The sequence below is a fragment of the Canis lupus genome, chromosome 17 (assembly GCF_003254725.2).
Source record: "Canis lupus dingo isolate Sandy chromosome 17, ASM325472v2, whole genome shotgun sequence".
Lineage (NCBI taxonomy): Eukaryota > Metazoa > Chordata > Mammalia > Carnivora > Canidae > Canis > Canis lupus.
Window position 1 is genome coordinate 22493690 of NC_064259.1, and position 27066 is coordinate 22520755.

At 47.7% G+C, this 27066-nt stretch overlaps 1 protein-coding gene across 6 annotated transcripts in view; it reads left to right on the forward strand.

Annotated features, from left to right (window-relative positions):
• Positions 1–27066, forward strand: part of PLB1 (phospholipase B1) — a 137472-nt gene that overhangs the window by 44272 nt on the left and 66134 nt on the right. For 5 of the 6 annotated variants that reach the window (XR_003139840.3, XM_049095933.1, XM_049095932.1 and 2 more), the window contains 12 exons: positions 2259–2349; positions 2688–2739; positions 4473–4559; positions 7349–7411; positions 8169–8248; positions 8543–8618; positions 9557–9652; positions 10750–10803; positions 15102–15173; positions 15965–16039; positions 18040–18103; positions 25321–25379. Coding sequence is in view for 5 of the 6 variants with exons in the window: in XM_049095933.1 (XP_048951890.1) it covers positions 2259–2349; positions 2688–2739; positions 4473–4559; positions 7349–7411; positions 8169–8248; positions 8543–8618; positions 9557–9652; positions 10750–10803; positions 15102–15173; positions 15965–16039; positions 18040–18103; positions 25321–25379 (869 nt within the window). In the remaining variant the exon portion in view is untranslated. The remainder of the gene's footprint in view (positions 1–2258; positions 2350–2687; positions 2740–4472; positions 4560–7348; positions 7412–8168; positions 8249–8542; positions 8619–9556; positions 9653–10749; positions 10804–15101; positions 15174–15964; positions 16040–18039; positions 18104–25320; positions 25380–27066) is intronic. The other variant, XM_035700997.2, reaches the window with a different exon arrangement.

Below are 27066 nucleotides of genomic sequence, written 5' to 3' on the forward strand. Positions count from 1 at the left end.
ATGCCAGCTGAATTAGCCTAGTGGGATGTTAGTCACCTATGCCTGGTGCTCACGAGTCAAGAACAGGGAAATCACCTTTCACTTCATAATTAGAGCAAAAAGCCTCTGGAGCTGACACTCCAGTGAGCACAATGACAAGTGAGGTAGACAGTGTCTTGTCAATCCCGCCCTCGAATTTCTCCAAGGGCCCAGGAATTATTAGGTTCTCTGCAAAGGACAGGGATGAGTAAGACACTGCCCCTCCTCTCAGCCCTCACCATCCAGCAGGGAAGGCTGAGGCCAGGTATCTAGCCCTCCAGAATCTGATTGACAGGTGAAGGGGATATTGGTGGCCAAAGTGGCAAGAGGTTCCTCTTGCAGAAGCTCAAAGCGTCCCAAAAGAGGCCTTTAATGACTTAGTGACTGTCACAGCTCTGCCTCGGTTTGGCCCTATTTACCTATCAATGGTAGGAAAAAAGAAATGTAGTGGGGAGGTTGGGGGGGTTGGGAAGATGGGATGTAGTTTAGACTCTGAAGCACAAATACCACTGCTGCTTTGCCTGACTTGTCAACTTGACCCCACTGTTGAGCCCCTTGTCCACATGGTAACGAGTCCTGACTGCCCCTCATTCAGCAAGGAGTGACCAGGAGTCCCCTGGCCAGAGCTGCCGCCAAAGGCAGGATGGTGAGGGCAGATTTTGCACCTGCATATTCACAAAGGCAGGACTCCCCTGTAGCTGCTGGTGCCTCCAGCCCACCTAATGCTCAGGGAAAGTGGGAAGGAGTGGAGAGCCGGACCGGGAGCTCAGCTGGGCAGCTGAGCAGGCAAGAGGAGCCCCTGGTCTGCCCAGGAGAAGGGGCTCCAGCGATATCCAGGCCAGTGCAGTGGTATGCTGGGTGGGCCCACACTTCATCTGGCTCAGCCCGTCTGTCCTTCTTCAGATCTAGCCACATCCTCTCCCACCATGGCCATTTCACAGATGGAAAAACTGAGTCTCGGGGAGGTACACAGACTTTCCCAAGGATATAGGAGGAGTCCATGGCACAGTCCCATTGAACCCAGGTGGTCTGGCCCCACTGCCTCTGCCTTTTGTTGTGACCCCACTGGAAACTAAGAGAGAGGCAACAAGGACAGACGAGGCACTCGGCAGGACCTAAAACAAAATGCCAGGAACATTTAGGCAGAAAGATCCACGGTCACCTCTGATCCCAGAGGAGTAATACAGTACAAACACTTCTACTTTGGAAAGCAATTCTCCTCCAAAGACCTAGCACCAGGAATCCTGTTTTGCCATTTGCTCTCATGACTTTCCTGAGATGTGTGTCATTTGCTCTCACAGATTCTCCCCAGGCACCTACTTGCGTGCACATTCACGTGCGTGTGCACATACTGTCCCTGTCGTCTGCCCCTGGCCTCTGAACTTCTTGTTTTCTCACCACCTGTGGGAAGGGGCTCCTCCTTCAGGTTGTCAGGACTTAGGAAGGAAGCTCATTAGTTTGGGTTGAGGACAAAGCCCGAGTCCCATATGGCTTAGGTGGCCGCCCAGGCTGGCAAAGCCGAGAGACTGGTCTCCTGACGTCCTGCCTGGCTTTGCCACCACCACCCTGTCTGCCGCTGCACAGGGCCGGCTGCCTTCTGCTCCCCCAAAGCCCCAGGCGCGTCTGGATGGGGGCCACTGGAAAGGGGTGCGGGGAGGCCTCTCCTTTCCATGACACTCCCTGCTCTGCCCTCTCCTCTCTCGGGAGCAAGATGCAACTTAACTGCTCCTGACAGCACTATTTTTAGCGGTCCTCTGGCTGTCAGCTCTGGGACGTGTGTTCCCTGGAGCTTTCCCGCCCTGCTGTCACTCTCAGGAGGAGAAAGGGGGGCTGGGAGACAGCCTCCCCGGGTCCCCGTCCCAGCACACTTTCCCTAACGAGTTGATGGCGCACGACAGTGAAAAGCTTGGTGTTTGAAAGCTCTGGTTCAAGCCCCAGCAACTTCAACTTACCATGAGACCTTGAGTGGTTTGCTTAGCTTCTCCCAGCCTCAGTTTCCCTTTCACACAAGGCACTCACGCATAAGGCACCGGCTTGGCCTAGCCCTTGATAGATGGTAGCTTTTAGCTCCATTCGCTTGCAGGGCCCCACTCCGAGGCTGACTTCACAGCTGATGGTGGTCGTGAAAGGCGTGCTCTGCAAAAGCGGCAGCCTCCCTGGCACCTCACCCCACGGGCATCGGCCTTTACAGGTCTCCTCCAGCTAGCAGGACCACAGCCTCAAAGCAGCTCTCTCTCTAGTCCTTTCAGACATCATCAGATATTTCAACCCCTCTGTTCTGACGCCTGTGTGCACACCTGGGAAGAGAGTGGCACCCCACACTGGTGTTGAGTAAGTCCCACTCTGGCTTTCTCTGGGGTCATGTACTCCTGCCTGTCTTCGGCATCTGGGCAGATCGCGGGGTGGCGAGTGTTGGCAGAGTTAAAGAGGCTTAGAAATAAAGGTCTGAATTAAATAAAAGTCAAAATGCGTCTTGTGCACGGATTTCAATCTGTCTGATGGGCCTAATTTAAAAAATAGGTCAGCGTCTGCCCTGCAGGAGCCAGGGGTGGTACACTGTGGCCCCAGGCTCTGAGACTGGCACCTGCACTGGGGCCAGGGGCAAGCTTCCAGCCCTCAACAAAGTTTCGTCCAACTGATTTCTCTCTCTGCTCCCTCCCTCTACGCAGAGACTTGCAGGTGCAGGCAGAAGAACTGGTGAGGGGCATGAAGGAGAACCAGGTGAGGACCCATCTCACAGGGCGTGGGGCTGCCCGTGGCCGCTGCGAGGTGATCAAGCCCATCCACCGCGGCCGTGGCCCTGCTGCCACTGTACCCTGAACCCAGGAGCCAGTGTGGCCTGGCTCTCCAAAGATGCCCTTCCCATGGCGATTCTCTGGAGCCCATTAGAACTCAGAACTACCCCTAATGTTCCCAGTGTCATGCTGCCGAAGTCAGCAGATAAACACAACTTCTCACTTAGGGAGATAGGCGAGAGCTGGGGGTCCAGAGGGAGACAGTTTGAGTGTGAATCTGAATTCTCGGCCCATTAACTGTGATGTTGGATAAGACTCTTAACTTCGCCAGGCCTCAGTTTCCCCATTTATGAAACGGATGCAATAAAAGAGCCTGCCGCACAGACTTAGGATAAAATGGGCTGTCAGATGTGCCTGGTACAAAAGCATTGCTCAGTGAAAGCCTGTGGTTGTCACTGTCATTGGGGTGATGATTGCTGCTATTACCACACTTGTTTTAGTTCTTAGGTGGAAGTCCTGTAACTTCCAGGCTGCGGCCTTGTTACCTGCTCTCCTAGCAGTTCAGACACTCTTTACTGGGTAAATCATATACGTTTGTAATAAGCATCCTCTGATCATCTGTGCCCTCCTTATGGGCAAGTACCTAATGAAGGCAAGCCTTGCTGCCCAGCCAGCTGTATGCAGGCCCTGAGCCTAGACCTCCGGAACCAAGAGCAGATGCTGTATGAGCCAGCCGTGCATTCATCACAAAGTTCAGAGGTTAAAGCTAGGTGATTCTAGGTTCTCCAGGAACAGTGATGAGTACAAGACCTGTTCTCTCTACTGAGAGGATCCCAGAATTTCTGGAATAGTCACAACTTTCTGGAAATGACTACAAGATCCTGAACTCAATCCCATAATTTTACAGATGAGGAAACTGAAGTCCCCAGAAGTCATGGGACCTGCCCAAGTCCACCCAGCTACTTAGAGCTAAAATCTAAAGTGCCCGAGCCATAGTCCAAGTATCCTCGAGTGCAGCATGTTGCCTCTTAAGAGACAAAATGAAAGTTTATTTTTTGTTCTGAAATTAATACATGGTCATTAGAGGAAAAAATCAGAAAACACAGGTAAACAGAAGGAATATTAAAACCATCCTTCAACCTTATACCCAGAGATAATTACTGTTAACAACTTGGTGCATGTTTCCTTCCATATTTTTTCTAAACATATATATCTGTGTATGTTTTATTAAACAGGCATGTTACTAGACGTGGATACTTTTTATAACCTGCTTTTCTCAATGTAATATGTCCCATGACAATAATTACATTTTCCAGCATCATTTTAACAGCTACATCTTATGAGTATTCCACAATCTACACAGCAGTCCCCTATTTTGGACATTTATGTTGTTTCCAATTTTTCATGCCTATAAACAAGGCTTCATCACTGCAACTAAAACTTTCATGTATCCTCATTTCCTTAAAATATATGTTAGGAAACGGAATTATTAGATCAAGGGGTGTGCCCTTAAAAAATAATTGTTGATTCATTTTGCCAAATTGCCTTCTTGGTCAATTCTACAACTTTGGACTCCTACTGTGTTACTTATTCTTTTGAAAAGAAAATCATAAATACAGTTCAATGGGTATGGGTCATGAAATTGAACGACTTGAAAATTTTCTTTTGATGCCAGTTCTCACCATCCTCTTTTTATGCTCTTGCCCCTTTTTTTTTCAGCAACTTGATTTTCAAAATGACTGGAAGCTCATCACTGTGTTTTTCAAGAACTCAAGCCAGGGTCACCTCTGTTCCTCTGCCCAACAGGTAAACCACAAGCCGGGAGACAGAGGGTTGCAGGTGCAGGGGTGGGGGCAGTAGGAGTGACCCTAAGCCTGCCTGGTCTACAACCTGTCTGGCTGGGCCTGGTGGTAGCTATTTCAGAACTTGAACAACAGATGAATAAATAGGTGTCCATATCTAAAGGCTCAAGGAGCCAGACACAGGAAGAGTCTTTTTAACATACCATCCTTCATACCAGGAAAAGGAAATTGAGGTATAGAAAGGCTGAGTCAATGATCATTCTGTGATAAGGAAAATCAGCTTCCTAGTTAAAACTCCTTTGCCTCTTATGACCCTGATTGTATCTAAGCGCTGAATTTGGGAAATAAAGCAGGATATGTGTGCTCTTGTCACCTGTTGGCCAATGGCCTCTAGTGATAAGGGGAAGCTAGTGTTTTTGTAGGTAGACTGTAACTTCCAGGCCCTTTGGCATTCCTGGGAACAGGGCATGAAATGTGTGGCTGTGCTTTTTATTTATGTAGGTGACTATCTACGACTTAAGTCTTTCTTGGAGATAAGTCCCAGTTAGAATTAGTTGAAAGTATAAAGGGGGGCTTAGATACCCAGGTTATGGTGGCACATAAATGGCACACCAGACCCTTCTTCAAGAACCTGAAGCCTTAGGTGCATAAGCCACTTGTGGCAGACCAATTAACTGCCCCTGTGCATTCAGCCACCACCCAGGGCAGCCACCAGGCCGTGGCACAGGCTTGGGTGGTTTCTGGAGGTGCCGTCCTCTTTCCTGTGCCCCTCTCCCACAACATAAACTCTTGCCTTCCCCCAAATGCCCCATGTTCCCATGGACTCCTAGCCTACCATCATCTGCCCGCTTCCATTACTGATGTTGGGTCCTGGGAGAATGCTGATGGAGGCCCACGTTCCCTGACCAGCTTTCATGGAACAATATTCCTGCAGATCTCCTGGGTTTGTAGCATATAGACCTTGAAGCCTTATTTCCCTACTTTACTCCTTGTTTTCTCCAGCACCAAGTGAAATTTATACGCCCTGTTTATTCTCTGCTCTGGTCACTATACACACCAACATTTATTCATGAATTTATGCATCCGGACATTGAAGTGCTCAAACAAGCATCTAGGCATTGCTTCATCCCTCTGCATATCTACTCACCCATCCATCAGTTTTCTACTCACGCATAAATCCATCCTCTCTTCTTACATGCAGGCATGTGCTCTTGTATTTTAAGGAGTTTGTTTACACCAGCATTTGTTTTTTCAAATGTTTGAATGCATTCATTGATGCTTATACTTATTCATGATTCCTTAAAGATAAATACACATTACTTGTATTCAAGCATTCCTATGTGGATTCTTGTGTCCTTTCATGTATATGTGCCTTTAAGCATTCTTGCCTACATGACGCATTTCTGTGTGCATGTACGCATTATGCACTATTCACTTTTATTTTTAGTTGGACAATGAACAAATGCTTTTGCCTTAAAAAAGAAAACATTGGGATCCCTGGGTGGCGCAGCGGTTTAGCGCCTGCCTTTGGCCCAGGGCGTGATCCTGGAGACCCGGGATCGAGTCCCACGTCTGGCTCCCGGTGCATGGAGCCTGCTTCTCCCTCTGCCTGTGTCTCTGCCTCTCTCTCTCTCTGTGACTATCAATAAATAAATAAATAAATAAATAAATAAATAAATAAATAAAATCCCGAAAACATTAAAAGTCAAAGCTCAAATACCCATTTACCACTACCTAAGGAGTTTCTAAAGCAGGGCTTGCCATTGGGGTCAAACCACACAGGTATCCCCAGGGTTTCCTGGGGACGATGGGCAGCAAGGACCTTTCTAGGCAGAGACTCTTGTGAAGGGACAGTGTGATACTGAATGTCATGCTTAGGCTGCAGGAAACAGACAAAAGACTTTATCGCTGGCTATGGCAATGAAGCAGGCTGGAGTGGCCTTGAGAGGACACCTTTGCGGGTTTGGGAGCTGCCCTTTGTGGCTGTTTCAGCCTGAGTGATTGACAGCTGTCTCCCGAGTCCCTGCCCGTGTCCCCCTGGGAGACAGAACAGACTGGCAACTCAACTCAGTCTCCCATGTCTTCCTGTCGGAGCCAAGTTGCCTCAGGGGACAGCTGGTTTGCAGGCTGCTTAGGAGTTTGTCTCGTTGTAAAATTCATTATTAGGGGTTTTTGTTTTTTTGTTTTGTTTTGTTTTTTTGTTTTGTTTTTTACCCTGAGAAGGTAAACCAGGGTGATTTTTGCGATCCTCTCCTTTGTTTATTTTCATTACCAACAAATAATTGGGTGGGGTAGGAGTTGTCTTTAAATACCCTGTAACAGAAGCTGGCTCAGATTCTTTCCCTGAACCCTTCTCTCCCTGGTGACCCATGTGGCAGGGGAAGGTCTGATAAAAGGGTGCCATGCAGAAGTTTTGAAACCCATCTGTGTCCTTAAATCCTTAAATCCAGAGTAGTTGGGTCTTCCCTCCCTCCTGGTGAGCTTTAGAATGGCCCTGACCTTGGTTTGCCCTTTCCTGACACGGAACTGCCATTTGGGGGAGTCTTTTTTTTCCTGGTGAGTGATGGGTCGGGGACAGAGTGGACAAAAATCTGGGATCAGACTTATTCCCAAAGGCTAATGGAATCACTTTTATCTGAGGAAAATCTGGTCCCAAAGGGGAACCCAGTTACTCTTGGATTTAAGGACTCAGCTGGAGGAGAGAGAGGAGAGGGCCAGGCTGGCAGGAGCCTGTATATCCTGGGCCCCACGTACCCCTGTCCACCTGCACTCAGCACATTTCTCCTCTCCCAGCAGAGGCACGCGGCAGGAGGCCTGGACATGCTAGCGGGGGTGCTGGACTACCTGCATCAGGAGGTGAGACTCCCCAGGGCCCAGGGCCCATAGGCCCAGAGCTGCCCTTCAACGCAGACACCTTGGGCAGCCAGGAAGAAGCTGCCCTTTCAAGGGTTGATGGGGCAGCTTCCAGTTTACTCTCCAATGGCCTACAGGCAGATGGAAAAATGGACTCGGGAGGGAGCCCAAGACCCAAGGGAAAGGCAAAGGGTATGAAGGAGCCTGTCTTCTCACCTTTTAAGGAAAACGTGGGCCAGGGGTCAGGTGTAGAGCTCTTCATAATCCAAGAATATTTCTGAGCGAGACTTCTAGGGAGGAAGAAGGGAGAGACACAGTCCCTCCCTGGGGTGTCAGAGACCTGCCCCTTTCCTGAGGCCCCTACAGTCCAAGGGCCTTCCTTTTCTAATGGGACCTTGATGAGCACTGCAGTCCTGAGAATCCAGGGGAGCTCTCACCCCCACTCTCTACTCCCTGGGGAGGCAGCTTTTCTCTCAGTCCCACTGCCACCAAGATATTGCTTCCCTATTGATGCTGTGGTGGGGAGATGCCCTGCCACCATGACAGATGGATGGTGAATGACACCTTTTTGAACGACAGAGCTGACCGTGCTGGCTATGTTGGCAGCTTTGGACAGACTCCAGCCAAACACCTCCCAAGGAGAGGTCCAAACTGTGTTCAACCAGACACCAAAAAGGCTCAAACCCAGGGTTCCAGAGAAGCTCTTGGGGAAGCAATGATGACCTTGCAAATGCTCATCTTTTCTCTTATATCCTCCTAGGTCCCCAACGCATTTGTGAACCTGGTGGATCTCTCTGAGACTCTGGTGGTCTCTCAATGGGACCAAGGGACTCAGCTCAGGTAAAAAAGGAAGTGAAATGAAACCAGCATTTGTTCATTGACTGCCATGTGTCAGGCACAGTAGGGGGCACTTCCCGTGCATCGATCCTATGAGGGCTACCCTACCCTTTATTCTCCCCAGCGTGTGCCTCCTTCCTTCTCTGGAACCTCGTAAGATTTCCAACTTCTCCTTCTACTCTCCTTAAGCAACTCCCAGGGTCCCCCCCCGCCCCCAGCTCCTTTCTTCCCCCATGGGCAGCCTAAATGACAGACACTGCACCCATGCTCTCATTTCTGGTTTGCTTTAACTGGCAGCCCCATGGCAGAGCTCTGCAGGTACTCAGGGGAGACCTCGAAGCTTTCCAAAGTGGTGGCCCAGTGGTCCTATCAGGTGAGCCCACTCTGTAAGACTGGCTGTTGGCCCACAGGGGCGGGTGGTCCGGGAGGAGAACACGGATGGTGGGAACAAGGAGGGAGCAGGCTTCTTAATGTCAGACTTCTTCCACTGAATTCAGGACTGAGTCAGGGAACAAAGAGAGCCTCTCTTCATTTCCCAGCGATGCTTTGATATTCCCTTGTGTAAAGTGGGGACTAAACATTGGTGTGCGGGTGGGGAACAGTGGTGGCACCTAAAGTCAAAGTCAAGAACTTTGCAGATTCATTCTGAAATGCTTTTGGTTGTCATCACCACCTGTAACTTGTATCCATAGCTGGCGAGTTGGTTTTGCCCAGGCTGGGCTTGCTCCCCAGGCCACAGCCCCTGGGAAAGTCAAGATTCTAGAAGATGAGCCATTCCAGTTTAGAGAAAGGGAGCCAAGGGAGTGTGGATGGCTCAGTGACACCCTCATCCTGTCCACCCTGTCCACAAACAACTCAAAGCACAAGTTCCTCCTGACATGTGTTACCATGATTATTTTTATTTAAGAAGGAAGTCCTATATGAAGCTGTAAATGGCTCTTCTCACTTTGGAAATGATATTTTTGGGGTGGTTAATAGCACCTCCTCTACGGAACCTAGCCCTTGAGAAGAGCATGGGAGCCCTAGTGTGTGCTGGCCTGGCATGTATTTCTTGAGCTCCCAGAGAATATATTTCAGGTCCATCTTTACTATTACCTGATGCCGAGGCTTCAGAGGAAAATGAAAAGCTGATTTAGTTCATCAAAGGGTGCAGAAGTGTGAGATAAGGGGGAGCTTCTGAATAGTGTCTAATTCAGAACAGCACAGATGAGTGATTCTGACCTCAGGGCCACTCAGAACTCCCTGGTCAGAGAATGGGGCAGGCTGGGGCTTGCTGGTGCTCTGGATACACACCCATACTCCCTTCCTCAGGAAAGCTGGAACCATCTCCTGGCCTCCAGCAAGTACAACGAGCAGGAGTCCTTCGTGGTGGTTTTCCAGCCTTTCTTCTATGAGACCCTACCTTTGGTGAGTGAGAGTTGCCATGAAAAGCCTAGACCAAGCTCCCCCTCCCACCCTCACCTCCACAGAAGCCCCGGCCGGGCTGGGCTTCCCCAGGCCTAGCATATGCAGTGCTGGGGGAGAAGTGCTGTGGTATCCTCTTATACCTTCTTGACAATTTCCACATGGAGCTTGGGTAGCCCCATGAGGCAGGTTCTTAGAGGCAGAGCAGCCCAAAGGTAGGGCATGGACTCGAGCCAGGTAGGTCCCGGCTCTGGAACCAGGGCCAGCTGTGTGACCTTGGGCAAGTTGTTTGCACTCTCTGTGCCTTGGCTCTTCATCTGTAAAACCAGGGCTGTTGCTAATATTCTCTCCCTCTAGGGCGATTATCAGGATTATAGGATTAAATGCGTATATGGAACTCAGAGCAATACTGGTTCTTGGGAAGCCCTTAGTCCCTCCCAGCTATTGTGACTATTCAGGATAGAATCTCTTGGGCAGCACACCATGTTCTTCCCTCTGCACACTCTACATCCATCCCTGGGACGGAGGGTACTTGGAGTTGCCCCATTCCCCAGGTCACTGGGCAAGTACCTCTTGCCCCACTGGGGCTGCCTGGACCATGAGCATTATGGTGGGTTCACACATGCTCCACAAGTTCTCTCTGAGGCTTTAGCACCATGTGTCTGTGACATTCCTTCCCTCCAAGCTTCTGGATCCTGCCAGTTGGAGTCATTGTGTCCCCTCTAGGACCTCAGTGATGCTCCGATAGTGGTTTAAAAGGAGGAGGAATATTAGTTCCCATCTTCCCCGCACTCATTGAGACCACACACAATTAACTTCCCTGGCACCTCCCCCTTCTGCTGTTTGGTTCAATATGTACAGCTTCACAATCACAAAGAGCAGCCAGGCATCTGACCTGCCTCTGCAGGCCCTCCCTCACCTCTGAGCCCTGACCCCAGACAGGGTCTTATAAGTGCCTACCATTGTTGGTGAGGATGGGGCTGAGAAAGAGTCTGGATGAGTCAGGGCCACCCCGTCTCTGCCAGGGACAGCTTCAAAGTGCACATCAGGTCACCCCATCCTTAGAGGCGCACAGGCATTCTTATTTGATTCTCTTTCAGGAGCAACCACTTCATGATCCCAGTACACTCGCCTTGAATCTCTGGAACAGCATGGTGAGTGGCTGGGGGTCCCAGGGGGCCACTGTGCCAGCTGGGGGTTTGACACACAGCAAGAGACCTCCACCGCCATACCAACTGTGCCACTACTCTGATGAAGGGGCTGCAGGGTGCCTGCAGGACCCCAAGACGATGATTGGGGGCCACCAAGGACCCTTCTCATACTGAAACCCAGCTCTGACCTCCTGAGGTTTTTTACCTTCTCATCCCAGGGCTGGGCCACTGCAGTCCGGCTCTTTCCAGAGGCAGGGGTGGCTCCTCTGAGTCTATGCAGGTGACTTCACTTGGAGTGGGGCACTGGGGATCCGGTTCACATAGCAGTTCCACCACCTTGTGGCTCAAAGGCCCCAGGGTGTTGCCCATAATAAGCATGGACTTTGAATGATGAAGACCTGGGTTCAAGGCCTAATTCCACTCCCTCATAAGCTGTGTGAATGTAGAGCCTCAGCATCCCTTCTACAAACCCCTGATCATAACCCCTGACCCAAAGCTGTATCTGTGACAGGCTTTCCCCAGACTATGAAAGTCCCCTAGGGCCAGCTGGGGTCAGTCAGAGGGTGGGATATAACGCCAAAACTGAAAATTTCCGGGGCACTGGACAGAGACCTGATTTTGCCATCAAAGTTGCCCTATTTTAGAATTCCAGTGATAGAGAGTTGGTTTTCTTCCTCTTTGGTTTGAAAATTTTCTTCCACCTTCTCAGTTGATGTGCTGTGCTAAGAACCATGGGCAGGTGCCATTCAGCACACATTAGCCAGGAGCAAGGAGAGCAGACAGGGTCCCCAGATGGCCCATAGCAGTGAGTTCACACCATCCCTTAGAGGAGATATCGATTTCCTTTTTGATTTCTTTGCATAAGGACTCTTTAGTGGGCCTGACCCTTGGGTGAGATATTTCCCCAGAAAACCAGTCTGCTTCTGGGATGGGCAGGAAAAAGGAATGTGACCCTTCCTGCAGGCACTGCCCTCCCTCCATTCTCTCTCCAGGGGAGAAGGGCTGACTCCAGCTCAGCCAAACCTCTCTCCTCCTCCTCCTATGACAACTCTCTCCCGAGCAACAGAAAGGCACCTACAACATGCCCCACCCTATGCTGGGTCTGAGAAAGATAACAAAAGACATGTCAGATGGCCTCTGCCCTTGCTGAACCTAGGCTGTGGCTGGGTCAGGCAACCCAGAAGAACAAGAGTAAACTTGAACTCAGCCAGCGGTGATGTGCTAGACCACGTGCCCAAAAATGATGTGGGCCAGAGATCAGGAAAGCCCCATGGGGATGGGATTCCGGTGGGCTTGGTAGGATGTGTCAGAGGAGGTCAGGGTGGACATTCCCAGGCAAGAGGACTTTTGTGAGCAAAGGGCATGGAGAAAAGAAGGAGTCAATGCATTAGCAAGAGGCTAAGTATGAGGGTGGTCTGCTAAGAGAGGAAGCATGGAGATTCTCAGGTCCCTGAGAATGTACAAAGCACCTCGAAGGCCAGATAGAGAGAGAGAGAGCAGATCTAGAGAAAAGGCCCCTCTCCCTCCTCTCTATTCCTCTCTCCTCACCGCACCTCTCTCCACCGCCCCCCATTACACCTTCATCTTGCTGTTGTCATTGGTGGCCATGGCAGCAGTGATAATGAACTGCCCTGACTGAACCCGAGGGCCGTCCTGCACATTCACACAGGCACATGGAACCACAGTGCCCCATGACCCACTTGAGGGTGAGGACGAGGATGAGCCTGGGCAGGCGCACAGATGGGAACAGAAGGTTTCACACTCAAAGCCAGAGGACTAGGACATGCTAGCTGTCATGAGGGCTCAGGAGGGGCAGGCAGCTTTCCTGGGTGCGCAGGTACCCCCACCACCTCCAGACCTGTCCAACCAACATCCAGTCATTTCCGAGTGAGAGCTCTCGAGGTCCCTGCAGCCAGGCCAGCGGAGATGCGGGAGCTGCCCCAGCTGTGTCTGCCCCTGGCTCCCTCAGGGGCGCAATGCAGATGGTCCTTGACTCCCAAAGTGAGTGCCGCAGCTAGAGTGCGTGGGCAGCTCCTGCAGGCAAGGATTAATCCGTAAGAAATTAGGACTGTAACAGGTCCAGCCAAAGCAGCCTGGGTAAAGAGCCAGAAATCCTGAGCTCTGGTTCCAGCTGTGTTTTTGGTTGTTTCTGAGGTGAGTCATGTGGTCTTTCAGGCCTCCATTTTCTCCACTTGCCAAAGGGGCGTGGTGACCCTCAGCCAACCTCAGAGGGCTGGGCCAAAGTACATGAGTGCTTCACCCTTGGGTTCGCCCCTGTGTCTGCTCAGGAGCATGAGGCGGGCAGGAGTGTCTGCCTCGACCTCCTTCGGTCTCTGCTGTGTCGGGTTTCATTGAGACCACAGAGATGAAAGCGAGGTATGTCCATCCAAGGCCAGGTTCACTGACTCAGAAGGCCACTCTCCTCCATGGGGAGCACAGAAAGGCCAACACGATCTCTGTGACCACGGGGCCTCCAGTTCTGCTGCTCCCCTCCCCTACCATGCCTCAAGACACTTTGGAGGGAGGGGGGTGCTGTGTAGGCTTGCACCGGCATCCAGCATCTGCTCTCCCCAGCCAAGCTCCAGGGTACAAGTAAGCTCTGAGGGCCGGCAACACACCTGCAAGAGCCGGGGTGAGCAGCCCTGCTTCTGAAACACCCCTGGAATCGCCCCAGCACAGCATACCCCCAGACTGAGGCTGAGCTTCTGGCACAAAGCTGGATGATTTTGTGTTGGAGACATCACTCATTCCCTTGGCCCCTTCTGCCACCGCTACTGCCTCCTCAATAATTTCTGATTATCCTTATGCAATGCTAGTTCTGAAGAGACCTGCCCTTGGGGAACTCCATTTCCAGATCCTTGTGGCCATCACAGACCCCCCTCCACCCCACCCTGCTGCATCCGGAGCCCCCTGCCAAGTGTTGGAGCGGGGGCGGGGTGGGGCGGGGCTAGCTGAGAACCCTCAGGAACTGCTCAGCTGAGTGGCAATTCTCCTGGGAGACAATGTCTAAGGTCATCCCTCCCACGTTCCAGTTAACTCCAGTGTGGTGGGGAGGCTGTGGGGAAATGTGGGTGATTCCGGGGCTGACAGGTGGAGCTCTCAAGAGCACGGGGGCCAGTGCCCACCATCCTCAGAGCCTACGTGCCCTGCAGCACAGAGTGGTGGGAGGCAGGACAGTGGAGGGGACGTCTGCACTGGCCACATCTTTCTGCATGCTCTCTGAGCACAGAGAACGGCAGAGAGTCCGAGTGGGAAGGAAGTAGGAGACTCATAAAGAGACAGTTGGGGAAATTCTCTTAAAGGAAAGCGTCAATTCAGGCCTATGAACTTCCTGTCGTTAAGATGCTTAAAATACAGACTCCGCTATGTCCATTCCACCAGAATTAGTAAAACCTGACTCTCCCAAACTTTCTTTCCAGACTCTCTTATTGATTAGATTATTGAAAGATTGGAGGAGAGAAGGCAACAGGTCCACTGGACCCTCCCTCCCCCCCCCCCCCCCCCCTTGCAGAGAGCAGCCTTGAACATTCTGGGTAGGACCTCCCATTTCTAGGAGTATCTACCTTCAGAATAAAACTGAAAGAAAGTGGGAACCCCAGTTCCTCCTCCAGCCTTTGAGCTAAAGGGTTGCCACTCCTTTTCCAAAAGGTTAAGTTAATTACACTCTCTTATCTGACTTTGTCCATTTGGGTGAGGAGCTAATCCCAAGAAGGGTAAAGGTCTCTCCTCGCTTCTTGTTTATGGGGCACAGATGCTAGGATAAGATACTGCTGAAGGATCTAAAATCCTCATGGAGGATGGCGAAGACCATGGCTGAGCCAGACAGGGCACTCCATCTGGTAGCCTCCTGCCTTTTGTGTCCTTTGTCAAGTCATTGGAAGAGAGGTGAGGAACAAAGGTGCACAAGAGCCTAGTACCTGTGGGCAGTAGGGCTGACAGGAATCAGGAGTTTCCCAAGTGGTGGAATAGCAGATGCAAAACGAACCATCTTCTCTCAAAGCCACCTTATCCTTTAAGTGCTCACATGTGTATAATGACTATTTAGAGGTAACAAAAGGAACTTTAGGGGTGTCTGGGTGGCTTGGTCAGTTAAGTGACCGACTCTTGGCTTCAGCTCAGGTCATGATCTCAGGGTTCTGAGCTCAAGCCCCACATCAGACTTCCTGCTCGGTAAGGGAGTCTGCTGCCTGCTGGCCGAGGGTCACACTCGGAGAAGTGCTGGATGAATGAGCCTCTCTCAGTGGTACCCCAGGATGTGGCCACCTCTGCAAGACTTCTCTAAGAATCACTTCCTTTTCCAGATGGAGCCAGCAGGACAGAAAGGTGAGCCATTCAGTGCAAGAGAAAGAAGGCCGGTGAAATGTCCTTCTCAGGTAGGCCAGAACTGGGGAGGGGAGGGTGTCTCTTGCTGAGTTGGGGAGAGAGATGAGGTCACGAAGGAGTGGGCTTTGCTGTGACATGGGTCTTCCCTGGCTAAGACATTATCCCCATTAGAGTCTTGGCTTGGCTCTTCTGGTCTAGGCACAGCTTTACGTACTTGACACACCTAAGGTTTACACCTGTGGGTCAGGAGAGCCATATTAGCAGAACTGAGGCCCCTTCTACACCTGTAGAGGGCATGGGCCCAAAGCCGTAGCTTACCTGGTCCCAAATGTGAGGATGGGTGTCTTAAATAATGTGCCTAATATATAGTAGGTATTAAATTAATGTTACTGAATAAATGATGAGAAAAGACAAACTGAACATAGGAGAATTCCTTTACATTTAATGCTAGTTAAATTTTTGGCTTTCTTGCTGAATTGGTAAGTCTTGTTACTGGGCTGTAAGAACTATATAATTCACCCATTTCCCTCTTTGCCTTGGCTGCCAGGAAGCCTAAAATTAAGTTCTCTTTTTATGGAAATATGTATACTTTGCCTGGTAGCATGAAGCTCAGGTAGCAAGAGAGGTCAACTGTGGCAAATGGGCAATTTCAAAGCATTAAATGAGTTTCTTCAGAGAACTAATGAGCAGTGCAGAGAAGAAAAGCCAGAGAATGGTTTTCTCCTCATTTCAAGGATGGTATAAAAGTTCCAAACTGGTCAAAGCCATTAATGGATGATAAAGATGATTGAATGATATGGATTTCTAGGTCATGGTTACAATGTATTACCTTCTTTTGCAGGAGAATCCCTATCTGTTCACCTACAAGAACAGCAACTACAGGCCCAGGCTGCTAAAATCTCATGAAAAGATTGAGGTACGGTGATGTTTTCTGTGACTGGAAAATGTGCAAATGAACCAGGGGCGGTACCCCTTGCTGAGTCTTTGGAACCTTCCACGTGGTTCTCTAAGTTCTGGAACCCCATGAGCAGGCTGGAGATGGTAAAGGGTCAAGTCTGTGGCTGCCCCCTGGGTGCTTGAGGAAGGTCTGCCTCACAGCTCCACCTCAGCCACCAGCATCCTGAGGCTTCAGAGGCCTATTGGGGTGCTCAGCCATGCCTGCTTCCTGTCTATGCTGATGTAAAACAAGAATCCTCAGGTCTTCCCCAAATCTCTGACAGGTCCTTTTAAACTCATCTGAACCCTAAATCTGAGGAGAAAGTTAAGAAAAAACAGAGAAATGTGGTAAAGTCTGAAACCACTCAGCATGGAGACCAAAAGTTGGTGCATACCTTCTGGGGGCCGCCTCCCACTTTATGCCTCACTTGGTGCTTATCTCATGAGTCTTTCTCTGATATTTCCTGTCAAGATTAGGTAGGGCACCCTGCACTCCTCTGAGGAGCCAGGAAACACTTGAAGGCTTATGTCCGCATTCTCAGAGGCCTGGCGACCAATGCAAGTTGAGACAAATTTTGCACTAGAGCCATCCCTGCCTGCCTGTTGTATAAAAGAGGGTGAGATTTACTCCAGGTGGCAAAGGCAAAGCTGACAGCCTGGGTTCCCACCACAAAGCCTGAGAGATATAATGTGAAAGATTGTTGACTTATCAACATGTCCCATACTCTCTAATATCTCAGCAATGAGGATACATTTGGGAGGCACCATGGCACCATGAAGTGAGAGTACTGGCTCTGGGTTCAAATTCAGACTCTTCCACTTACTAGCTCTATGTCCTTGGGCAAGGCACTTAGCATCTTTGTTCCTTGGTGTTTTTAAATCTGTGAAATGATAGTCACAGCCCTATCTCAGAGTTGTCATTAAATTATAATACGTTCATAAGTATGAAGCACATCTACTAGTATCTGTTCTGCCTTGAGTTCTATAAGAGGGTTGCTATTATTGTCCTCTGATAAGAGGGAGCAACACATTCTCTTGGGGTACATTTACAGAATACCTTCTCTGTACCACTAGAATACAGGGGCTCAGAGCAGGTGCCTTGTCACTATTTGTTGAATGACTAAATGGGTAGGTGTATGGAGGAGTACCAGGCTTAAGGGATAAAACCACAAATAAAATACATTGCTTGTTCCAAGGAATTCAGGCCAGTGGAACCAACCAGCAATTGTAACATAGTGTAGTGAGTCCTATAAAGAATCCATGGGTATTCTGGAAATACAGAGGAAGCAACCAACCAGAGAGAGTTGACAAGGCTTCCCAAAGAGTACAAATGACCCCAGCCTTGAAGGATGACTAAAGGTGACCAGGTGGATGGGAGTATGGGAACATGGAGGGAGGGAAAGGAAAGAGAGAATGGAGATAAACTTGGGCAGACACAGAGCATGAGAACAGGGTCAAGAGCTGATGGTTTAGAATGTCAGGGTCCTCTTGGGATGTGCTAAGGAAAATGGACTTCATGCTGATGTCAAGGCAGAAGAAATGTGTTGTTTTTTTTTTTTTTTCAACCAACAAATTTTTATTGAGCATCCACTATGCACCATTCTGGGCTATAAGGATACAGTACACGAAACAGACAAAAATCCCTGCTTTCACTGAGAATTTGGATGGGAGGGTGGGGTGGCTGGCACAGTTGTATTAATGTTGGGGGAGAGAGAATGTCATCTTTATGGGCTCTGAAGGCTGCAGATGATGCAGTATTTTAGGCAAAAGTAACACAGGCCCGGGCATAGGAGAGGGGACAGGATGGGGAGCATTTAGGAAAGGACGTCATGGACGCTTGGATAGGAGCGTTGAAGGAGAGGGAGGATCTTAAGGGATACCTAGGATTCTATGTTGACTAGTGTTTTCCAAATAGAGGCTCTGCTTCTCACCTAGTTTCCTACATTCCAAGATCCTATTTCTCTGTGCATCCCATTGCAGGTGAGAGATGGAATGGAAATCAGGTGCCCTGACAAGGACCCCTCCGACACGATTCCCACCTCAGGTATGTGGTTCAAATCAAGCGATTTTTAACCTCATTTGATGCCTGAAATCATCAGCCTAAGAGCAACTTTAACAGTCTTTCCACACAGTCTGGGATACACCTGAGAGGTTTTCTCCAAGGGCAGAGAGAGCTCTGGGTATATATTTGTAAGTGCATTCTTGTGTTTGATTATTTTTTTAACTAGAATAGGATAACACCATTATCAGAAAGCATTTATTAACATTAACTGTGTGCCAGGTCTTATTCTGTAAAGAACCCAGTGTGAGTTGTGTGAGCTGCTGTCATTGTCCCAGCCTTTAAGCTTTGATGAAGTGAATTTGTTTTCCAAAAAGCAAAAGTATCTTTAAACAGGAAGCAGAAATAACCAGTCCATACTGCATGTCAGAGCTTTATACAGGATGCACTCAAACACTGCACAGAACAGGAAAGCATGCCATCTTATAAACATGCTGTTCTCACTGCTTCTCAGTATTTCCAAAATGACTGTTGCTGGGCTATGAAAATGAGACTCGTGGAATGTTCCAGGCAGACACCCTCCCCAAAAGGGGGGCTGTCTCAGGGCTAAATCTTTTCCTCCAGGTGAGCCAACCTCAGAGTGATGATTGTATGTGCATGACTATGGGCAGTCATGGGGGTCAGGGGTGCTGTATGTTGATCTGCAGGACTCAAAACATTAGCCCAGGAACATTCCTGCAACAGTGCGATAGGTTCCCATGCTTGGTCCTAGACGGTTACTCATCTGTTCATTGATTTATTCGTCTGTTCATTCATTTATTAGATGATTGCTGAATGCTTCCTAGGTGTCTTCCAAGATGGAAAATTAGGTTTGGAGATGTCACAGTGCCTAGCAGGACTCTTTCAGGGATGCAAATCTTTCTAGTCAGACTTCCTTTTGTTGAGTGTTAGTAGAACAACTAACTGTCAGCCTGCCCTTTCATGCATTCTTAGCTCTCCACACTCAAATTAAGCTGTATGACTGGCAAGTATGTTAAAAATGCTTGTACCAGAGCTTCAGTATATAACCAGCTCTTGTTCTAAGTTGCAGAACAATGGAGTAGGTGATAAGGCTCTTATGTGCACACATATTTAGTCTTTAGATTTTTCCCTCCTTCATATTTGGCAACAACTCATTCCTGTTTGTTAGTTTACTAGTAGAACTTTAGCAGCAGAAACAAATTATTAGTTTCATACATAGGCCTTCTTCTAGCAAAACCCCCAAACATGTATGTATGTATATATATATACATATATGCATATATATGTATTTATATATTCATATATATGTCTGTACATACGTGTGCATGTATGGTAGACAGAAAGGGAGAATTTGAATGATTTAAGCACCATGCTCTTTACAGAGAAATGGTCTCTATCTCCTTTGTAATCTTATCACTCTGAGAGGATAAGCTATAAAGCATTTTGCAATCTGTCCAAATTATGCTCCTGTCATGTCAATGATAACCAATCCATTAGAACATATGTCAACATCTAAAACCAAATAAAATGTGAACCTCCTCTTTATTCCCTGTCCCTGAGGATTATTGTGTTTATTGGCATGTAAAGATACAAGCACGAGAAATCTTAAGACCTTGAGATTGGAAGATACTCTAGTGATAGGGATTGTCTGAGTAAGCAAATGGATAGATTTAGGTCTCCTTGATCTAACCAAGTGCACATGGAACCAAAATGCTGGCTCACTCCAGCTGGGCAGCAGCCCTCCTGAATGAGAGTAGGAGGGCCTACCCTTCTAAGTCCTGCCTAAAAGGTGTCATTTAGGAAAATGGCCATAACTAACTGGACAATAATGAAAAACACATTACAGGTGCATGATCTGTGATTGGACATTTTAACCATCCCTGTGATTGTTGGGGTAGTTAAAAAGACGTAGCATGGGGCCACCTTATTGGTTTTCCTTGATAGTTGTCACTTATCTGGTGAGGTCATTCACTCCTCTGGAGATCATGTTTGTGATTTCTAATTGAGGTGATGGCATCTGATGCATACCTACAAGAGCAGGCCATCTTATCTTTATACCTCCAATGACTCAGCACATAGTATGAGCCCAGTAAATCTTCACTGAATTAATCTTAATAAGTATTTTTAATTCAGCTAATCAGCAGTTCTGAGTTGAAAAAGATCTTCAAACCTACTAGATCAAAGTGCCTTCCATTTAAACAACTTTTCACTAAGACTCTGTATAAAATAACTGTTTTGCCTTCATAGTTCTTTTCAAAAACCTCTCTTGTCATCATCTTCCCTAGTGTTTCTCTCCAACAGCCTACAGACACACTGAGCTAACCAAAAGTGGTGTTTCAACTTAAGGTACTGCCTTCATCAACAGGACACAGCCCCCAGCAACCTGGGTGCCTTACTCATTCCATCTGGAGCCCACAGGTGATGAACCTCCTCTTCCACTAATCTATGAGGCTTTGGAATGAGATATATAGAGTTAATGTGATTTTTTTATACCTAATTGGTATTTGGTAGCCAGATAAAAATAAAAACCACCAAATTTTCCTCCCGGTCAGTGCATAGGTGCACTTTGTTGAGTGCTATCTCCTGTGGGCTTTATAATTTTGTACATACTTGCATCATTTTCTATTACTCCATGGCCTGCCCCTAACATAGTTGGGATGACTAAGGAAAATATGTTGGACCTGGCAGCTGACCTAAAGCTTTCTCAGTGAGAAAAAGAGTAGCATTTTGCAAACAAAGAGTAGCAATCTGGACCCAGGACAATGGTTCTTGGTTATCTGTGGAAGTTGGCTATCTTGAAGCTAAGCTGCTGATTCCATGCAGAGGGAAAAATTCATAGTATTTGAAAATAGAGATTCATAAATAGAGATGCCACAGTCATCAATAGTATATATTCAGAAGTTCATTTACATTCAGTGAAGACCTTGATTCCTTTCTAAGTCCTTGATGTCATTTATTTTACCCATTTGACTAAAATGAGCTATTCAAAAGTTGATTTGAAAAATGCCAAGTTACAGCACCAGGGTGCTCGCTAAGGGTTTCCTTTTGTTGTGCGCTGGCAGTTGAACATCCAGTGTAGACTCTGCAGTCTATCTTCACCACCTGCTCATGGGTCTTGGTATGTAACCTAACCTGGGACTAGGAAGTAATGATGCCCCACAGGGATTAATAGCCTGTTTGTCCCTCGGTGGGACCAGTCTACTGAGCAAGTTCAAAATCACCCGAAGACCCTTGGATGAATAAGTATTTCCTTTCCCTGAAGTCTCCATCATTTAAAGCTTTGAGTAAAGGCTCTGACAGAGAGCCTCTAATTTAGCCTATAATTCAGCTTAGCACATGTCTTGAGCTCCTACATCCAAGGTGTGTATTTTTTCATATAAACCCACACTAAAGCACTTCCAAGGCAGAAACAAGGCTTTAACATTGTGCCAGCAATTTACTACCATTGCAGAAGGCTTAACCTAAGTCCTTAAAATGAGAGAGCACATGGGTTGGGCAGTCTTAGCTAACAATGAGGAGAAAGCTGGTTTTTCAGATAATGGCTCCAGGTGGTTCAAGCTATTGGGTTGTACCAGACAAAACTCCAGAGTGTCAAGTCTTTTCCCTATTCTATAGTCTACTATTTCCTTGCTATTCCTGACATTTCATCATAGTTTGGCCTTCTAATAAGAGGCCCCCCTCTGTAGAAATCTTGATGAGTTATTGATGTATTTATCAACTCCTTTCAGGGTAGTGGACAGTTTGTACCAGATAATGTTTAGCTAATCAGCTCACATAAATTTAATCTTATCTCTAAACAGTTCTTTCTCCAAGGAGAGCAATTGCTGAAGTGCTTTGCTGTGTTTCCAGGCTGTGTCTTTGTCATACATGATGATATTAACAAAGCTCAAATCAAGGTCTACAGAATATTAAACAAATGAAACATGTCGGGCTCTATCTTAATAAAATTCCAGATAAGCCAGACTCCTCCCACTTATGCTTGGATCATTTGGTTTGTTATCTCTCAAAGGAAATCCTTCAGGACAACAGGAGAACCTCCCCCCCCATCAATCTGTCTACACATACATACACACCCATGGATGTGGACATGCATGTGCATATGTATGTGTGTATGTTTCCTTAGCTAAAAATTTAGGTGATAGGATGACCAGTTTCAGCTGCCTCTTTAGCAAACTGTAATGTGCTTTTGGAGAAAATCTGTCCATCTCTTCCACATTTTACCATCTTCAAAGATTTCCCCTAACCTTTGCCCGCTAGCAAGTGTTCACAGTATTCACTGTGTATATCATACATTATGGCAACAAGAATACAGTGATTGACTGTCATCACCAGGAACTAATTTAAGTGCTCCAGAGTTGAGGGAAGGAGGTCTTATTTTCTGTTTTGTTGCCTTTTTTACCCATAGCCCAATTTCTTTGAGAAGAGGTCATTTTAAAGTTCTCAGGCTCAACCCCATGGATGTGTGCTAATGTGTGCAGCTGGCTTTGTGATTTGATATTGTTCTACTAACCACATATCCTTAGCCCACCCCCTCCCAAGACCTACTAAAGCAGAACTCTGAGGGTAGGAACCGACCATCTGTGTTTTAACAAGCTCTCCAGATGATTCTGATGCATGCTCAAATTTGAGGACCACTAATCTATATATTTTGCATACACACATTCACAATTATGTATGTGTTAGTTTACATGCTGTCATAGGAAGAAGCAGGGACTTTTACTTTTCCAGTGAGAGCATATCCTCAGTGGGAGTGACAGCTCTCCATCTGCAGACAGCATGGAAGTCAGGTAGAAAAGATGTCTCCACGGAAGGAGATAAGGCTTGGAGATCTCTTCGAACATTGTTTCCGCTGAGGTTAATACAGCTTCTTGTGCAGGTATAATTCTAAAACCATGATTTGGATGTTGATGGGTGAAGTGATAGATAGCCCAGTGGGTCAAAAGCATCTGGTTCTGTTTCGCTGGATGTGTTACCAAATGATTTGACAAGGAAGGGCTGTCAAGAAGGCCTCCATGCAGACATTTTTCCATCTTAAGCAACAGACCCCTGAGATAACAGGTTTCCCCCACCCCCACCCTGGAGTCATGGGCCACTCCCTGGTACGGATGTTGTATTAGATCCTCCCAAGGCACGAAAGTTAACTGACAGTTTAGTGAAGTATTGCAACCACCAGAGACAATTGAAAGTACATCGGAGAGGAAAGATGGAGCCAGGCAAAGTTAGGGTGACTACAGGACTAAAGTACTCTGGGGGAGTGGGGAGTAAGTTGTGATTTGAGGGGGCAGAGCTTCAGTGCAACATAGGACCACAGAGTTGTGGTCCTCCAAGTGCACATGGATTCATGTTCACACGTGTATAAGGTAGAGGGGTAGAGAGCTACCGTACAGGTGTATATATGCAAGTAATTCTCCATATAGCAGTATTCATGTGGCTCTCCTAGCTTGTTAGCCAGGCATAAAAGGCCCATGGCCCTAACTCACCTTTGCAATGTGATTTTGTGCTAGTCTCCTTTACAGACCCTTCACTGAAGCCAGAGTGTACAACTATCCATTCTTTACAGACATCACACACTTTACCATACCACATGCATTTTTTATGCTTTTCCCTCCATCTCCCACCTCACTCTCCCCCCATCCTCATCTCATATTTTGCACATTCAAATACTACCTTCTCTGTAAAGCCTGCTCTGAACCACACACCCCACAGGGGTAAATCATCCTGCAACTTCAGAACTTCTTATCACTTTATATCTCTCAGAGTTTATCAGTTTATAAATAATTATAACTGGGATGTTTCTCATTTCTTCCCTAGCTTCCGAGTTTCTTTAGAGCTCTCTCCGTTTCTGATCACTCCGTAGTCTCCAGAGCACCCAGCCACTGCTTGGTGGTATGTTTGTCATGAGTAAATAGCTGTTTGGCTACATTATAGTACATGTGCAAACTCAAAAGATGAAAAAAAATAGAGTCAGGCTGTCAAAAATAGTATAGTGATTTCTCAAAAAGCTAAGCATAGGATTATCTTATGGTTACCAATTCCACTCTTCTGTATATACACAAAATAATTGAAAACAGTCATTTAAATAGTGCTTACACATGAATGTTCATAGCACTACTACAACAGCCACAAGATGGAAACACTCAAATGTCCCACAGCAGATGAATGGATAAGCAAGATGTGGTTATATCCATACAATAGGTTATTATTTAGCCATAAAAAGGAATAAAATATTGGCATAACATGGATGAACCTCAAAATCATTATACAAAGGGGAAGAAGCCAGACACAAAAGGGCCAAATGGAATTTCATATATAAATGGAATTATATATGAAATAGCCAGAATAGGTAAATCCATAGAGTGCAAATTCATGGTTGTCAGGAGCTCAGGGGAGCACAGAGTCAGTGCTTTATAAGTGCAGGTCTCCTTTGGGGGTAAAATGAAAATGTTTTGGAACCAGATAGAGGTCACAGTCATCTAACCATTGCAAGTGTGCTAAATGCCCCTGAATTGTTGATTTTAAAATGGTTAATTTTATGTTATATGAACTTCACCTTGATTTTAAAAAACAAGTCACTGGTAGAAAAGCATGTTCCTTTTCACTTTAGAAAAACTGGGGGAATCCCTGGGTGGCTCAGCAGTTTGGGGTCTATCTTTGGCCGGGCGTGATCCTGGAGTCCCCGGATTGGGGATGGATTCCTGCATCGGGCTCCCAGCATGGAGCCTGCTTCTCCTCTGCCTGTGTCTCTGCCTCTCTCTATGTCTATCATGAATAAATAAATAAATAAATCTTAAAAAAAAAAAAAGGAAGAAAAACCAAGCTAATTTTTTTAATAGGGTGATATTAGATTTTCTCCCAATTATCAACAGATAAGGTTAAGTGTTGGTTAAGTGTTGAATAGGTTAAGTGTTGGTTACATCTTTACCACAATTCCTGCCTTACTCTCAAGACCACATTCCAGGGGCTGTTTCAGGCATCAGGTTTCACTGAAGGCCCCAGACTCCCCTCTGAAAGAGGGTCGGACGTCTTGCCTTCTTGTTCCCGAGGCACCAAAGGAGAGAGAGGGAGGCTGCTCCATGGCTGCTACTGTTGAGTCTTATGACAAGGATGGGCTCTTAATATCTCTGTCCAAGCTGAACTGCCATTACAAATAGACTTTCTCTCAGTTTTCCTGGAAGGTCTTCATTCATTTTCAGAGGAGATAAGAACCCCTGTCTGCCATTAACTCGCAAGTGTAATCTCAGTTCACAGGCTGAAACCGGCTGACATCAAGGTAATTGGAGCCCTGGGCGACTCTCTGACGGTAAGTTACCCCGACTGTGGAAGGATGGGGCACTGGGGAGGAGATCTTGACCCCTATGGGAGCCTGGAGAGAAGAACTCTCAGCTCTGGCCCCTCTCTGGTCTGGCCCGCCTCCCCTGGACCAGCATTTGTGACCCATCACCTTTCCCCAGGCCTGTCCTAACCCCGTATTCCTCTCCCAGCGATGGAATGAGGGAGCGAGCAGGAACTGGGGGGACCTCAGAGGGAGCAGCTGTGATAGAAGTGACTCAGCCCAGATCTCCCAGCCTGGCAGTGGTGGGCAGATTGGACTAGGTCTCCCCCACAGTGTGGGGCTCCTTCCAAGACCTGGCACTTGTCAGGGAGGAAATTAAAGGAGGGTGAAGAGAGGATGAGACAGGAGCAGATGCTAATGGAGTAGGGGGAGGGATGAGGGGAAGAGAGGGAGGTACTCCAAATGATCCCAGCCCACCTCTGCAGCCACTTTGTGGTGACCCCTCAGGCCTGCAAAGTGCTATCCATGAAAAGCAGGATCAGGCTCTAGGGAGACTGGGTGGAGGTTCCTAGAGGCTCCCAGACATGAGCTTCTGTTCATTAGCCGCTCATTATAGACAGACCCAGCTGCTGTTCTCTGGGTCAGTAGAATTCAGGGCCTCCAGTGGAATGTTGCTCAAAGACCAGCAGATACCTTTCACATCTGTGGCCTGTTAGCATTTGATCTATCTCATTTGGCATCATCAATGCAATCCTATGAAATATGACTCTCCTTCAAATTAACCCATAAAGAAGATAAAGCTGTGCAGGTGAACTGAGTGCCTGCAACACATAGCTCACAGGTGCTGAACCAGCACCAGCACTCCCAGTCCTGACTCCCAAGTCCAGAATCCTCTCCCTGTACTATAGCTGTGTCCTCCGTGACCCCTCAGCAACTCTTCACCCCAACCACGCTACTGCTTGTAACTTTCCAGAAGGATAAGCAGGCTGGTCCTTAGCACTGCTTCTCCCAACCACTTCCTGCTGGATGGGGCCCCCTATTGGTTCCCCCCATCCCCTGGTCTCCTTGAAGTGCTCTCCGGATAAGGAGTCATCGAGAATCAGCACAGCTCCTCAGGACTTGCTGGGAGGCAGCATTTGGAATGTGACATACATGGCAGGTGGCAGAGGAATTGGGCACCAGAGAGCAGGGGTCACACCCCAGGCGCAGGGGTGGGGTATCTCTCATGGAGGCCAGCCTCCCCATCACCCCCCAGCTGCCTGGGAGGCCGGTCTTCAGCTTGACTGTTGCAATGGTCCTGCTTAGAAATAACAGGTTTAGACAAGGGACAGGAACCTGCAGGATATGTCAGATTGAGGTTTTAAAAGCCCATGTTCTCTCTTCAATTGAAGGGCAGGGACATGGCATTTTATTTTCTTACTATTTTTTAAATTGTATATATGTGAGATATAGTGATATAAAAAGATTGTGATATGCTTCCTTTTATGATGTGTTTAACAACTTTTAAAAATGAGGCAAATGGGATCTTGAAATATATCCTTTGGAAAAACGGACACGGCTGTCTAATTTTCAGAGCAATTTTGCAAGCCTAGTGTCACCTGATCTGGGTCTGGGCAGGGTTTCTTACGGTGAGCCCAAGGTGTGGACAGCACCAGGATTCCTAGCAAGAGCTCTCACTCATCTCTGTCAAGGCAGGATGCACATGGAGAAAGGG